This window comes from Schistocerca nitens, chromosome 2 (genome assembly GCF_023898315.1).
Source record: "Schistocerca nitens isolate TAMUIC-IGC-003100 chromosome 2, iqSchNite1.1, whole genome shotgun sequence".
Lineage (NCBI taxonomy): Eukaryota > Metazoa > Arthropoda > Insecta > Orthoptera > Acrididae > Schistocerca > Schistocerca nitens.
This window is the reverse complement of record NC_064615.1, coordinates 597,485,893-597,501,370: the sequence shown is the minus strand read 5'-3', so window position 1 is coordinate 597,501,370 and position 15,478 is coordinate 597,485,893. Positions and strand designations below refer to the sequence as shown.

The window sequence follows — 15,478 nt, the reverse complement described above, 5'->3', positions numbered from 1 at the left end:
GTGTTTCTTTAATTGTCTGTCTATTATTTTACATGTCTGTTCATATGTATTTTATTAGCACCATCACCCCTTTGTTCTATGTTTTAAGTTCCACGATTTTTTCGCCATGTTACCATTTAAGTCTCCGATTTTATCACTTGTTTTTATTATATATTATCTTCACCTTTTTAAAACAAAGTCTGTAGGCTGAAGAGCGGCATACTAAGCTGCTGCCAGCTCCGAGGAAGCGATGGAGTGAGAATTTTCCCGTACAACCATTTCACGAGTGTACCGTGAACATCAGGAATCCGATAAAACATCAAATCTCCGACATCGCTGCGGCCCGAAAATATCCTGCAAGAATGCGACCACCGACTACTGAAGAGAATCGTTCAACGTGACAGAAGTGCAACCCTTTCGCAAATTGCTACATATTTCAATGTTGGGCCATCAGCAAGTGTCAGTGTGCGAACCATTCAACGAAACATCATCGGTATGGGCTTTCTGAGCCGAAAGCCCGCTCGGAAACCTTGATGACTGCACTTCACAAAGTTTTATGCCTCGCCTGGGCCAGTCAACACCGACATTGAACTGTTGATGACTGGAAACATGTTGCCTGGTCGGACGAGTCTCTCAGTCTGGAACTGCGCGACCGCTACGGTCGCAGGTTCGAATCCTGCCTTGGGCATGGATGTGTGTGATGTCCTCAGGTTAATTAGGTTTCAGTAGGACTAAGTTCTAGGGGACTGATGACCTCAGAAGTTAACTCCCATAGTGCTCAGAGCCATTCGAACCATTTGAACCTCTGGTGTTAAGTCCCATAGTTTTGAAGTCATTTGAACCATTAGGACGAGTCTCGTTTTAAATTGTATCGAGCGGATGGACGTGTAGGAGTACTCAGACAACTCCACAAATTCTTGGACCCTGCCTGTCAGCAGGGAACTGTTCAAGCTGATAACGGTGTGGTGCACGAGCAGTTGGAGTGACACGGGACCCCTGATACGTCTAGATACGACTCTGACGGGTGACACGTTCGCAGGAATTCTCTCTGATCACCTGCATCCATTCATGTCCATCGTGCATTCTGACAGACTTCGGCAATTCCAGCAGGACAATGCGACACCCGCACGTCTAGAATTGCTACAGAGTGGCTCGAGGAATACTCTTCTGAGTTTAAACACTTCCGCTAGCCACCAAACTCCGCAGACATGAACATTATTGAGCATATCTGGTATGCATTGTAACATGCTGTTCAGAAGAGATCTCCAACCCCTCGTATTCTTATGGATTCATGGACAGCCCTGCAGGATTCATGGTGTCAGTTCCCGTCAGCACTATTTCAGACAGTCGAGTCCATGCCACGTCGTGTTCCGGTCCTTCTGTGTGCTCGCGGGGACCCTACACGATATTAGGGAGGTGTACCAGTTTCTCTGGCTCATCGGTGCATTAGTACAGGTGTTTTAAGTATATATTTGTAACTACTAATAAATGCCTGTTTATATCACCACACGCGTGTTGTTTTTTTAGCATTAAAGATTGTTAGTGGTTTGGTATGGCACACATTTACGGTATTTATTTGCTTTCTAGGTTTAATACAATTACCCGGAAAAGCTCTTCAAGTGTGATTGCTATTACATCGTTTCGTTCCTGACTTCTGTTTAAATCTGGAAGAATCATCTGTTTGCGCATTTCCCATGCATTTCTTATGATTTTTGGCATAAGTTGCTTTTGGTTTACAGCCCACCTCCTCACAACTACCCATCATCTATGTCTACAACACACACACACTAATCCATCACACTTACATATTAAATGAATAAACGTAAATAAAATCACATAATAGATATATGGCAGAATACATATCAACAGAACACTTTCAAATAGTGAAAACACAATTATCAGATAAGTTGCCATGACTACGCGTGCGCGCACTTGCGCGTACACACACAGACACACACACACACACACACACACACAGACACACACACGCACACACAGGCGTCCGCGTGACATGGAGAACGTAAACAAATGTGTGTCTCTCACAGCGAATTGTTTTAGATCTAGAAAGTAAACTATTCCAGACCACAAAACTATATTTTAAATTTTATGTGAATAAACCTAAACGCATGCGGTGATATAAAAAAGCTTATCTTCGTAGTTGCAATGACAGACTTTAAATACCATATGGTAAATGTCTGGCTACTACGTCAGTCTTGGTCTGCATCCCAAAAATCAGAATAAAGAAATCTTTTCACGGGAAGGACAGCGGTGTTCTTGTAGTGTCAGGAAGACTCACCCCATTTCTCAATGCTACATCATCTATCTCAATGAAACTGAATTAAACTTTGACTTACTCCCACGACTACAAAGAATTACTGCTGCGGATGGTTACACGCGCAGAATGTGCTTATCCGCACGTTTTCTTCGGGTGATTTCCCTTCTATCTCTCTCTGAATGGTCTCCGCCATATTCGTCACAAGGAAGTCACGTCATATGTTTTGCACCTTTACCTCTCGTGCCGTGCAGTAAGTCCCGGCGCATGATGCCTCTTACCTAGGTATAGAAATTTCAAGAAGCTGCCCACAAATACGCTCGGGAAGATTACTTCTCTTGCTGTACCTCTGCCCTAAAGTGTAACTGGAAGACACATGTTATTTATTTTTGCTACAGATAAACTCAGTTAGTTAGCAGTACGTGGTGTGCCTCGTGATTTCTGGGCAGTTGTGAACGACATAACCAGACACCTTATGACCCGGCGACTCGAATTCGACTGAGTTCCTCAAAAGCACGTCTAACGGGAAAGAGAGTGTTGTGATTCCACTTTTGCAGGGACCGGCACGGATCCGGTCTACTGTGTAACAGAAGTTTTAAGTTAGAATTAATTTTGAGAATTAGTACATTTTTAACGTTTTTTTTACTTTTTCAGTAATTAATCTTTTTCCTTTTATTATTATATTTATTATTATTATTACTATGCTGAAAATATCATAAAATTCTAACAATTGTACTACATATAATTGTATTAACACCTGCTGCGGGCATCCAGGGAACAGGTCACGTAAATTCATCGCCACTATAAATGAATGAATCAATAAAAGAATCTGAGGCTGTTTTTGTATAATTTAGCGGGCCAATAGAGGCACGATAGGCTGCCTGAGTATATTCAGCCCTGTGAACACGGCTGTTATCACCTCGGAGTACAAGAGAGTCCACAGCATACTTATCATGAAGATGCGGAAGAAAGGGCAACACTGTTTCGCCGAAAATGTTTAAATAAACATCCTTGTTCTTTTTCACGGTACTACGAATTAGTGAGCCCAAGTCACGATACGAGGACACCCAAAAAACATCAGCCATTCAATGATACCAGTGAAATCCTGAAGATGATGCCAGCAGAAGGATCGAAATGTCGGTCACTATAAAAGTGACACCCTACTCACACTACGCGTTCCTAACGCACCACGAATGAGTTATTCGCATGGGACGGAAATCGGTAGATATGATGTACATGTGCAAACAAACAAATGATTACAATTTTAGAAAAATTGGATGATTTATGCGCGCAGTTATTCGGCTTGGCACTGATTGACAAAGTTGTTGGATGTCGTCCTGAGGGATATCGTGCCAAATTCCGTCCAGTTGGCACGTTAAATCGTCAAAATCGCGAGCCGTTTGGGGGGCCCTGCTCATAACGTTTCAGAGGGATCCTGCTACGGAAAGATATGGTACGCCAGACCATCATGTGGCTGTCGGGACGTTCGACGGGCGACAGCAGTGTTGGTATCCAGCGCTGTTCAGATGGTTCACATGGCTCTGAGAACTATGGGACTTAACATCTGAGATCATCAGTCCCCTAGATTTAGAACCTCGTAAACCTAACTAACCTAAGGACATCACAGACATCCATGCCGGAGGCAGGATTCGTACCTGCGACCGTAACAGCAGCGCGGTTCCGGACTGAAGTGCCTAGAACCGCTCGGCCCTAAAGGCCGGCTTCAGCGCTGTCTGAGGCGTCTTCACACACGTCTACGGCCTGAAATATCATTGACTGGAATAGGATTTAGTGATGAGTCCCGTTTCGAACAGAGCCCCAATAACCACCGAGGACGTGTCTGGAGACGAGATGGACATCGATGAGCTACCAACTTGACTGTCGCCCGACATACGCCCGACAAGAAGAAGAGATGGTCTGTGGTGCCATTTCTTTTCATAGCAGGACTACTTTGGGGCATTATGAGCTGCGACCTACAACCAGCTCGGGAATTTCAACGCACCAGTCGGACATAATTTAGCATGATATCCCTCAGGAAGACATCCGACTATATCAATCAATGCCAGGCCAAAACACTGCACGCACAAGGACCACAGGTGGATCAACGTGTTACCGACTTGCACAATTTGTAAAGGTCTTTCCCTTGAATCACTTATCCAATTTTTCTGAAATTGTAATCATTTGTTTGTCTGCACATGTATATCACATATAGCGGTTTCCATCCCATTAGGATAATTCCTTCGTGGCACGTCGTTTTCTTATGTCTTAGAATGTATTTGAAAAACAGGCAAAACCGCGACTCTTCGGACCACAGTCCACACCTCCATTCAGCTGCGGTCCAGCTTCTGTGTCGTTTGGCCCAATGGAGACGCCCAACTTTATTACCGCTGCGAGCAATGGCCTTTTGCTAGATACACTGCGCCAAATGTTCTTTCCTTGCAGTCTCCTTCGCAATGTTAGCTCTGTAACTGGTGAAATATCTCAGCATTTACTAACATTAACAATTCCTTTCTAGTTGTCATTGACAAGGCGTGACACTCGCAATCGATTCCTTTTACGATTAGTGTTATCCCGTGTTTCATGGCCGCGACTGGCAGTCATTCTTTGTAGACACGTTGGACAGTCCTCTTTGACACACAAATAAATCGGGTGACTCCATTCATGGTGTGGTCATGGACATGCGTAAACATGAAAGTTTCTTTCTACCACTGTGCATATCGCTCTTACTGTGACGATGCCACACAATCGACCTGCACATACTCACCACTTCATTACCATGAAATACGTCAGCAGTGTAGGGCCACAGCTGGCAGCGGTTCTAGGCGCTTCAGACGCAGGATCGAATCCTTCGCCGGGAATGGATGTGTATAATGTCCTTAGGCTAGTTACGTTTAAGTAGTTCTAAGTTATAGGGGACTTATGACCTCCGATGGTAACTCTCATAGTTCTCCGAGCCATTTGAACCATTTTGGAGGGTCACATGACTGCCTGGTACCAGTTCTACACTAGTGCAACACTCAAAAGTGATCAGTATGCTCGTGCCATCTACATTGACATCTACAAACATACTTCGCAAACCCTCGTATGGTGCATGGCGGAGGGTACCTTGTTCCACTGGTGGTTGTTTAACGTCCCGTCGACAACGAGGTCATTAGAAACTGAGCGCAAGCTCGGTTTAGGGAAGGATTGGCAAGGAAATCGGCCGTGCCCTTTCAAAGGAACCATCCCGGCATCCTTGTTCCACTGCTAGTCATTCCCTTTCCTGTTTCATTAACAATCGAAACAACGTAACACCGACTGTCTATACGCCTCCTTACGAGCTCTAATTTCTCTTATCTTGTCATCGTGGTTCTTAGGCGAAATATACATCGGCGTGAGCAGAATCGGTTCTGCAGTCTTCTGTGAATTCGGGTTCTCTAAATTTTCACAACAGTGTTTCGCGAAAAGAGCATCGTCTTCTCTCCAGGGATAAGATTCTACGAAGCATGTGCTTAATACCCGTGCGCTGTTGCGGGAGAAACCTCTGACAATATCCTTGTCTCCGATCAACACTTGTCGTCGACGACAAGGTACTGGGTTCTATTACTTACGAACTCTTCGAGCTATTCACATATGGTGTAACCTGTACCGTACGCTCGGGCCTTCTTTAGGAGTGTACAATAGGTCATCGTGTCAAACGCTCTCCGAAAACTCAGAAATATTGACTCTGCCTGCAAGCTGAGTTTATAGGTGAGTGACTGATATCTTGTCCTGTTAGTCTGTGTGAAGATGACACCATACAGAGATGAGGTAATATCGCGGTATTATGTTTCATTTTCACCTGTTGGTCTTGCTTTACTGATGGCTCATTGTTTTAGAGAAACTGGCCAGTATAAGAGGTTCATAGTGTTTTACGTGTGCATTTGTTGTTCCAGCGTGACGGTGACGTGGGGGTCTGAGGGGCGAGCAACGGTGAGGGTTTACGTGTTGGAGGGCGCCTCCGAAGCCTGCCAGAACGGCTCCAGGCAGGGCAGGCCCTGCGCCACAAGGAAGTCGCTCGCCGAGTGCAACGCCTTCTGCGGCCTGGGCACCGGCGCCCGCAACTACACCGTCAACCACCTGCAGTGAGTAGCCTCTCTCTCAAAGCACAAAACCCGACTTATCTGGATATGGTGTCCGAAAGAACAGACACCCCGACCTGCAGCCGTCTGGAACGAAATTAGAATTATACACTACTGGACATTAAAATTGCTACACCAAGAAGAAATGCAGATGATAAACGGGTATTCATTGGACAAATATATTGTACTAGAACTGACATGTGATGATATTTTCAAGCAATTTGGGTGCATAGATCCTGAGAAATCAGTACCCAGAACGACCACCTCTGGCCGTAATAACGGCCTTGATACGCCTGGGCATTGAGTCAAACAGAGCATGGATGGCATGTACAGCTGCAGCTGCCCGTGCAGCTTCAACAGGATACCACAGTTCATCAAGAGTAGTGACTGGCGTATTGTGACGAGCCAGTTGCTCCGCCACCATTGACCAGACGTTTACAATTGGTGAGAAATCTGGAGAATGGGCTGGCCAGGACAGCAGTCGAACATTTACTGTATCCAGAAAGGCCCGTACAGGACCTGCAACATGCGGTCGTGTATTATCCTGCTGAAATGTAGGGTTTCGCAGGGATCGAATGAAGAGTAGAGCCACGGGTCGTAACACATCTGAAATGTAACGTCCACTGTTCAAAGTGCCGTCAATGCAAACAAGAGGTAACCGAGACGTATAACCAGTGGCACCCCATACCATCAGGCCGGGTGATACGCCAATATGGCCATGACGAATACACGCTTCCAATGTGCGTTCCCCGCGATGTCGCCAAACACGGATGCGACCATCGTGATGCTGTTAATAGAACCTGGATTCATCCGAAAAAAATGACGTTTTGCCATTCGTGCACCCAGATTCGTCGTCGAGTGCAACATCCTGTCTGTGAAGCAGCGTCAAGGGTAACCGCAGCCATGGTTTCCGAGCTGATAGTCCATGCTGCTGCAAACGTCGTCGAACTGTTCGTGCATATCGTTGTTGTCTTGCAAACGTCCCCATCTCAGGGTTCGAGACGTGGCTGCACGATCCGTTACAGCCATGCGGATAAGATGCCTGTCATCTCGACTGCTAGTGATACGAGGCCATTGGGATCAAGCACGGCATTCCGTATTACCCTCCTGAACCCACCGATTCCATATTCTGCTAACAGTCATAGGATCTCGACCAACGCGAGCAACAATGTCGCGATACGATAAACTGCAATCGCGATAGGCTACAATCCGACCTTTATCAAAGCCGTTAACGTGATGGTACGCATTTCTCCTCCTGACACGAGGCATCACAACAACGTTTCACCAGGCAACGCCGGTCAACTGCTGTTTGTGTATGAGAAATCGGTTGGAAACTTTCCTGATGTCAGCACGTTGTAGGTGTCGCCACCGGCGCCAACCTTGTGTGAATGGTCTGAAAAGCTAATCATTTGCATATCATAGCATCTTCTTCCTGTCGGTTAAATTTCGCGTCTGTAGCACGTCATCTTCGTGGTGTGGCAATTTTAATGGCCAGTAGTGTATTAATACCTTCAGCTGCTGACGGGCGTTGATATATGTCAACGGGGACAGGTGAAAATATGTGCCCCGCACGGGACTCGAAACCGGGATGCCCTGCTTACATGGTAGACACTCTATCCATGTGAGCCACCGAGGGCACAGAGGATAGTGCGACTGAGGGGCTATCTCGCTCACTCCTCCCGCGAGACCCACATTCTCACCTTGTATGTCCACACACTACTTTCGTAGTGCCCTATCCCAACACACTCATTACTCGAGGAAGACATTCTTACCATACCATATCCATATAAGTATATAGTTCTGGCAATACCGGCCATGACATTATTCTGTACGGATGCACACATATTCCCCGAACTCTTACGGGACTTGGTAAGAATGTCTTCCACGACTAATGAGTGTGTTGGGGTGGGGCACTACGAATGTAGTGTGTGGACATACAAGGTGAGAATGTGGGTCTCGCGGGAGGCGTGCGCGAGGTAGTCCGTGTAGTCGCGCTATCCTCCGTGCTGTCGGTGGGAGGCGTGCGCGAGGTAGTCCGTGTAGTCGCGCTGTCCTCCGTGCTGTCGGTGGCTCAGATGGATAGAGCGTCTGTCATGTAAGCAGGAGATCCTGTGTTCGAGTCCCGGTCGGGGCACACATTTTCACCTGTCCCCGTTGATATATATCAACGGCCGTCAGCAGCTGAAGGTATTGATATAATTCTAAAAGTAACGGTGGTGACATCGCCTTCGAAGCTCCTTGGGTGGGGGAGGGGGGGGAAGGGGGCAGGGGATATTGTTTGGCTGCCACTGCGTGGATGCGATGCCATCTTCTGTCGGTGGGGATGGTGTGCTGCTCGCTACCAGTACGTTCAAGAAGTGGAAATTTGGGATCGGCCAGCAAGATGCCACCAGGTTCATCCCATTGACAAGGGTACATGCCATTCGATATGTTGATGGAAGCAAATATGTGGCGTTGTCGTGCATCGTCTGGAGCTGGAGTTCGGCGACCATGGGGCCTCCGACCATGCGAGCAGGGCGAGAAAACGGACCGTCACGTTTCAGGTGGAAATTTGATCGGGGGTGTCCGGCTCCGCTGGCCACGACTGATGACCGTACGACATTGCTGTAGTGCTGGCAGCTGTGGCTTGCGTTACCCCAAACATCGGACCTCGGAGGTGTGGCGAAATAGGCCCGCAGCGGTAACTCAACGCAGAGGGGGTGAAAATGTCCGTGAGATGCACGCGAGTTTTCCTAACTTCGCTTTCCTCTCACCTGGCTACAACAAGAAGCCTTGTCCTCGACCAACGACAGTGAACGCACGCTGTTGTCACATTGTCATTTATACAGTGTCGTTTTGTCCAAGTTGCACCATAAGGAAGCGAATTTTCCGAACTGTCGTCTATGACTAACACGGTTTATGTGGCAACAGTGTGCTTGGTTCAGAGAGATGCTGCCTCCATAGCTGTCTCAGGTTCATCAATGATGTTCTTGCAGCCACTTGCCAATGGTATTTTACGGTATCACAGGTCGGCTTTTGCTGCTCCCAAGTTTCGGTTGGTACAGTCTGCTGCGAAAGTAAATAAAAAATCTGCTGTCTTGAATAAATGAGAATTCAGGAGTGAGTCTTGTGCTTCTGGGCTGTGTTTGTCGTTGTGTCTATAGATAGATATAATCTGTTCATTTAACTTGAAAGAAGTGAAATCAGTGTAAGATTCAGTTATCTTGTTGATATAATGCGACACAGCTGCTAATTTGAGTTCAATGGAGTAATCGATGAGTCTGATTCGCTCAAAGCAAGAAAATGCTAAGTAAAATCATAAAAAATCCACACTACCTCGAAAAGGGATATTTCAGCAGTTTTCATTATATCCCGTTCTTGTAATTAATAATTTATGCTTTGCGCTGCTTAAGACAGTGAATCAATAATCAATAACCAAATTAATAATAAATAAATCAGTCGCAATCCACTCTGCCTACAGTGTACCGATACAAAAAAAAAACATGGGATCCGTAGGAAAATACCTACGAAGATTAAAAATAATTATGAAAAGAAGGCAGTCAGACAATTTTAATTAACGCATTCTGAAAGGGAAAATGGGAGAGAAAGTCTTCTCCGGCTTTGTGAAGCTGCGGCTATAGTAGCACTTCTTTAAGGGAGCGAAACGAGGATAAAGACCAAAAAGGCAGAAGATACATAGAGCTAAAAATTACTATTGTCAATAAGCCAGTCAAATGATTTTGAAATTTTAGTTACCACAAGCAGCTAAAATTAAACATATTCTAAGCTAAGTGAGGAACAACTAAACGCAATGTGAAAGGGAAAACTAGAATAGAACCTCATCTCAAGTTTTATAAAGTTATGGCTGCAGCAGTACTTCTTTGTGGGAGCGAAGATGACCAAAAAAGCACAAAATCTACATAGAGATGAAATTCCTGAGATCGATAATTGATAACATTTTAGCAAGTAGGAAAGTGTGAACTGATGAAGGAAGGAGCGGGTAAGTAGGACGGGGTATAGCAGAATTACGAAAACAGTTCACTAGTACAAGCCAAAGGTGGGAAAGTGCATTTCAAGAGTTCGAAAAAAATGAGAACTGGCCAAAGTCCCTTAAAAGCAAAAAAGAATCAGTAAGCAGAAGTACAAATCGATTGTAATTTAAATGAAAGATTACGTGAAAACTAGATGATGAAGGCTCCACTTTTGTACTCCCAAAATCCGGTTTGCTAGTGCAAAGAATGAAATGAAATGTTCATGTAGCACTCTTAGCCGGGACTTCCCTTCTGGGGAGTTGGACCGACTGGTACAAATCTTTTTATTAGACTTGTGCATCGTCGATCCGATCGTGAAGACAAAACACCCATACCCTGACACACTCACATACACACACACGCACACACACACAGTCTAGAGCAGTGATATCCCCGACCCGACGGGAAACGAACACGGGGCCTTGTGATCGGGAGTCAGCTACACTAACCAGACGACTAGTAGTTGCTGATGGATGAAACACTTACGAAGCTACAACGGGCTATGCCTTACTTAAGAAACTATTTTTGTTAAACCTTGACGCCTGTAATGGTGGCAACCCTCCCAACTTCGCAGTAGGCGGTGTTGTCTCCCATTCAGTGTGCAGTGCTACGATGGCAAAATGAGTATTCAGTCGCGAACACGCAATATGCTGTACAATGCAACACTTAAAGCCGTTCAGTTGAGAAGGCCTGAAGCATCGCATCCGAATAATGCCATGATGTATACGTTTTTGTTAAGAATAAACGACCTGAATGGCTACACGATATTTCTTTATTTTTTCTACATAGAGAACTCAAAAACGTTAGTTTTGAAGTAAAACAACATAAAAAGACACGTGAGACATAAACAAATCATAAATACGCCTATTTTTAATATTTGACAGTCTTCTTATGAGCAAATAAAATGCTGTTTACAGAAATAAAACTGATTATTAATACTTTGTTTGGCATATTATTCATTATACTCATTTTCGTTTCTTCCGTGTTTGCGATTTAAAAACTGGGTCGTTTTGGAAATCAGCCTAATGCAAACACAATTAGTTTATTTTTATATTTCCCCAGACATGTTTCGACACCAATTTGTCATCTTGACTGAGACAACAACCAGGGACACGATACAGGACGGAAAATGTATGAACAGAAACGTACATAACCTCTAACCTCGAAACAGCTCTCCACAAATACGCAATAATTTTCTTTATGTCTAGTTTGCAGATGACATGCTGAAAAAAAAAAACCCGGCGAAAACTAACACTAAAATCGATGTATAATAATACAGTTCAATTAACGATGTAATTTTAGGGTGAGTGTCCAAACAAAACGAAGCAAATTGGAAATATTGTAATTCTTAGGCCTACAGTAGTTAAATTATTACAAATGTGATATTGTACTTTACAGAAAATAAAATTTAACCCACAGAAGATGACACATTGGTGTCGAAACAAATCTGGGGAAATATAAAAATAAACTAATTGTGTTTGCATAAGGCTGATTTCCAAAACAACCCAGTTTTTAAATTATTCATTATAGGCAGAGGCAGCTAAGACAGGCCACCCCAAATATATCCAGAATTAATAAATATGTCGAGGCGTGATTTTCACCAAGTTATAGCGGAAAATATGTTGAGTTTCCTGATGTTTGAAAGTAATTTTTATCTTTTATAGTCCCTTTTTTCTAAAGAAAGAATATACTTCTTTCTGTGACACCAGAAAGAAGTTTCTAAGAGATCTTCAGTGACATAACATGTATGGCACTTGATCAAATATTATCAAGTTAACAGCACCGCAAACCACTGTCCTGCCGTCAGGAGGAGAGGTTCCACAAACGTCTGCCCCATTATAGCAACTGTAATCAAACACCTAATTGAGGTACAGTTCCTGTGTTACCTGTGCTCTTGAAACCCACCAGCCTGTGTTCTGCTTCTGTAGCAATCAGGTTACTTGGTAGTAACGCTATTGAGACGTTCACAACGTATACGACAATTGAGAAAGTGAATATCGTTTATGGCGAATATCGCCAAACTATTAGAGCAGCTGTATGACTGTGTACTGAAAGGTACCCAAATCGTACCGAGCACTCACGATCTGTCTTTGCAAACATTATAAAAAAAGTTCGGAAACTATAAACTATAAAAATTACCTTCGAAATTGTCCGTTATAGCTTGGTGGAAACTGCACGTTGATACATTTATCCATTCTAGATGTACTTGGGGTGGTCTGTTTTAGCTGATTCATACTGCATTGCTTCTTTTAAGCGTTCCTGAAAGTTTTCTGGAACATTTGGTAGGATAGCTATTGCTGGGCGGTTCGTTCTTTACTCTCCTCTCGTGACAAAAGTGATGTTTGTCTTGTTCCTATGTCCATAGCAAAGAACATTGATAGATGGTGACAGTGTTGATTTTTCGCTACCTTTAGGTCCTCAGATCTTGGTCCAATGGTTAGCGTCACTGCCTGTAGATCGCGGGATTCCAGGTTCGTTTCTCACCCGTGTCGGAGATTTTCTTCAGTTGGGGACGGTGTTTATGCTGTCCAAGTCATTTAATCTCGTCTCCAACGACTCTCCAGTGCCGATTTAGCGTCAAATAGAAAGATATGCACCACGCTTCCGAATCACCCCAGACACCGTATCCCGACCAGTGATGCCATATGCCATCTGATAATTTCAGTAGATCTAGAACAGCTGTAAAGTAACCACAGGCGTAGTACATGGACACCTTACCTTTCATGTCGTTATTATCGAAGAATTTGAACCTCGATCAGATTGCACTCTTTTAAAATAATCAGGTAACTACCTTTATCATACTTCACCGCTGTAAGTTCGTCCACTGCAACAGAACGTTGACCTGCGCACCGAAACATCATGACCACTGCCTGCCGCGACGTCGGATGCCGCCTGGTGGCGTCGCGGGCACGTGACGCGGTAAAAAAAGTACGTAAGCGGAGCAGACACGGAAGATATGGGCTGAAAATGGGGAAATCCATTGAGATAAGCAACTCTGACAAAGGGCACATTATTATTACGCAGAACCCCTGAACGAGTATCTCGAATACGGCGAAGTTGGTCAAATTTTCACGTGCTACTGTCGTGAGCATCTGCTGAAAGAGATAAAAGGTCAGTGAAGCTACCAGTAGACGCTGAATCGTTGGACATTCATGGATCTTCAAAGAACGCAGGGTTCGGAGGGTTGTCTGCTCTGTAAAATAGGATATATGTTGATTTGTGGCATCTCTACCTAAAGGGCACAATGCTGGGGCACGCAAAAGTGTTTCGGAGCACACCGTTCATCGTACATTGTTGAACATGGTGCTCCGCAGCAGACCATCCCTACGTAATCACATGTTGACCAGACGACATAAGTCAGTTACGATTGCAGTGAGCAGGGGACCATCGGTATTCGACCGTCGATCAATAGAAACGTTTAGGCTCTTTGGGGCAATCACATTTTTGCTACTGTAGGTCACTGGTCGTCTCCACAAATGCCGTCATCGAGATGAACGGCGGCACGAAACGTTCAGTGCACCACGGACACAGGCTGGTGGCAGCAGTATTATGTTAAAGGAGATATTCTTCTGCACTTGCGTGTGACCTGCGGTACCGCAGCTGATAGCTCCGAACTACCTGCATCCCGTCACACTTGATGTCTTTCCCGACGGCGATGTGATATTTCAGCAGTATAACTGTCTTTGTCTCGGAGCCAGAATTGAGGTATAGTGGTCTGAGGAAAATATAGTGAACTCATGTTGTGGTCTCGGTGACCAAATTCGCCTGATGTAAATGTTATGTAACCCATCTGGGTCTCTGTAGGGCGCCTAACCACGTACGCAAATGCGGCCCATTATTTACGTAGAGCACATAACCCATGCGTAGACATCCAATGCCACATACCTATGCGGATGATGAAGGCTTCATAAATTGCAAAGGGCTTCCTGCCCGTGACTGCACCGTTGATTAGTAATTTATTTTAATTTGATTAGAGGTTTTTAACTTCTGGTTATATGTCATACAAACCTACCAACAAACTGTCGAATCCCTGATACGCAGAATCAGTGATGTATTACGTTCCAAAGACGGACAATCAAGCTTCTAAGTAGGTGATAATAGTGTTTTGGCTCATCAGTGTACACGTGTTGTGTTTATTATAGTATGGAGATTTTTATTTAATAATTCTTCAGTAACCTTGAGTCAACTCTTTGAATCAGCCTTTTAATGACGCCAGGTAACCCGATGCGTGAGGGGAGGGGTTGGGTCCGTTTTGCGTCCTTCTATTTTTATATTTAATTTAGTGGTGGTAACTATAGACGGCAAGGTAATAAATGAGGGTTATTCGTGATATTTCTAAATGGAGGACCGTTTGTGTCATGGAAATACTGCTAGTAATTGTAAATTACTATTTTTGAAACCGTGAACTAAACAATTTGAACATATACTTTCTTTGTATAATTGTGTTACTGTCAGCATTAAAATCTGAGCGGGTTATTGGCATATACGTTAGGTACCATCACACTGCGATCGGTACAAAGCATTGTACGTGAGTGTCCTTAGTAATCGAGCATATACACAGACAAACTGGCGTGAAGGATCATTTTTCTTAAGAGTTCTTCATACACTTGAGAATGACAATCCACAAAATATCCAATGAGAGGGCAGATCCGTTAGCGAGATAATAGTAGCTTTACAACTGTATGCGGATGATGAAGGCTTCATAAATTGCAAAGGGTTTCCTGCCCGTGACTGCGCCGTTGATTAGTAGTTTATTTTAATTTGATTAAAGGTTTTTAACTTCTGGTTATATGTCATACAACCATCTCTTAGTATTTTGGTGTTTTCAAGGAGTTTTCAGGACAAGGTTGGATTTATTTTTAAAAAAATTATTATTGTTTTTACAATACACAATCAGGATGAAGGGTGTTGACGTATTAGTGTGTAATTGTAGATAACATCTGATTAATTGTTCTAAGAATTACATTTTCTGGTTTCGATACTGCATATATGAGAGGAAAATGTGATTACTATTTTTTCTGCGATATCCACAGCAGGGACTACTTCATAGGTGTATTCGGAGTAGATAACTGGGAACTATCAGTGATTAAATATGATGCGGATTGTGAAAATTAAAA

At 44.1% G+C, this 15,478-nt stretch overlaps 1 protein-coding gene across 1 annotated transcript in view; it reads left to right on the top strand.

Moving 5' to 3' along the window:
- Positions 1-15,478, top strand: part of LOC126235185 (uncharacterized) — a 357,154-nt gene that overhangs the window by 318,837 nt on the left and 22,839 nt on the right. The window contains exon 10 of the mRNA XM_049943915.1: positions 6,166-6,354. Within this exon, the coding sequence (XP_049799872.1) occupies positions 6,166-6,354 (189 nt within the window). The remainder of the gene's footprint in view (positions 1-6,165; positions 6,355-15,478) is intronic.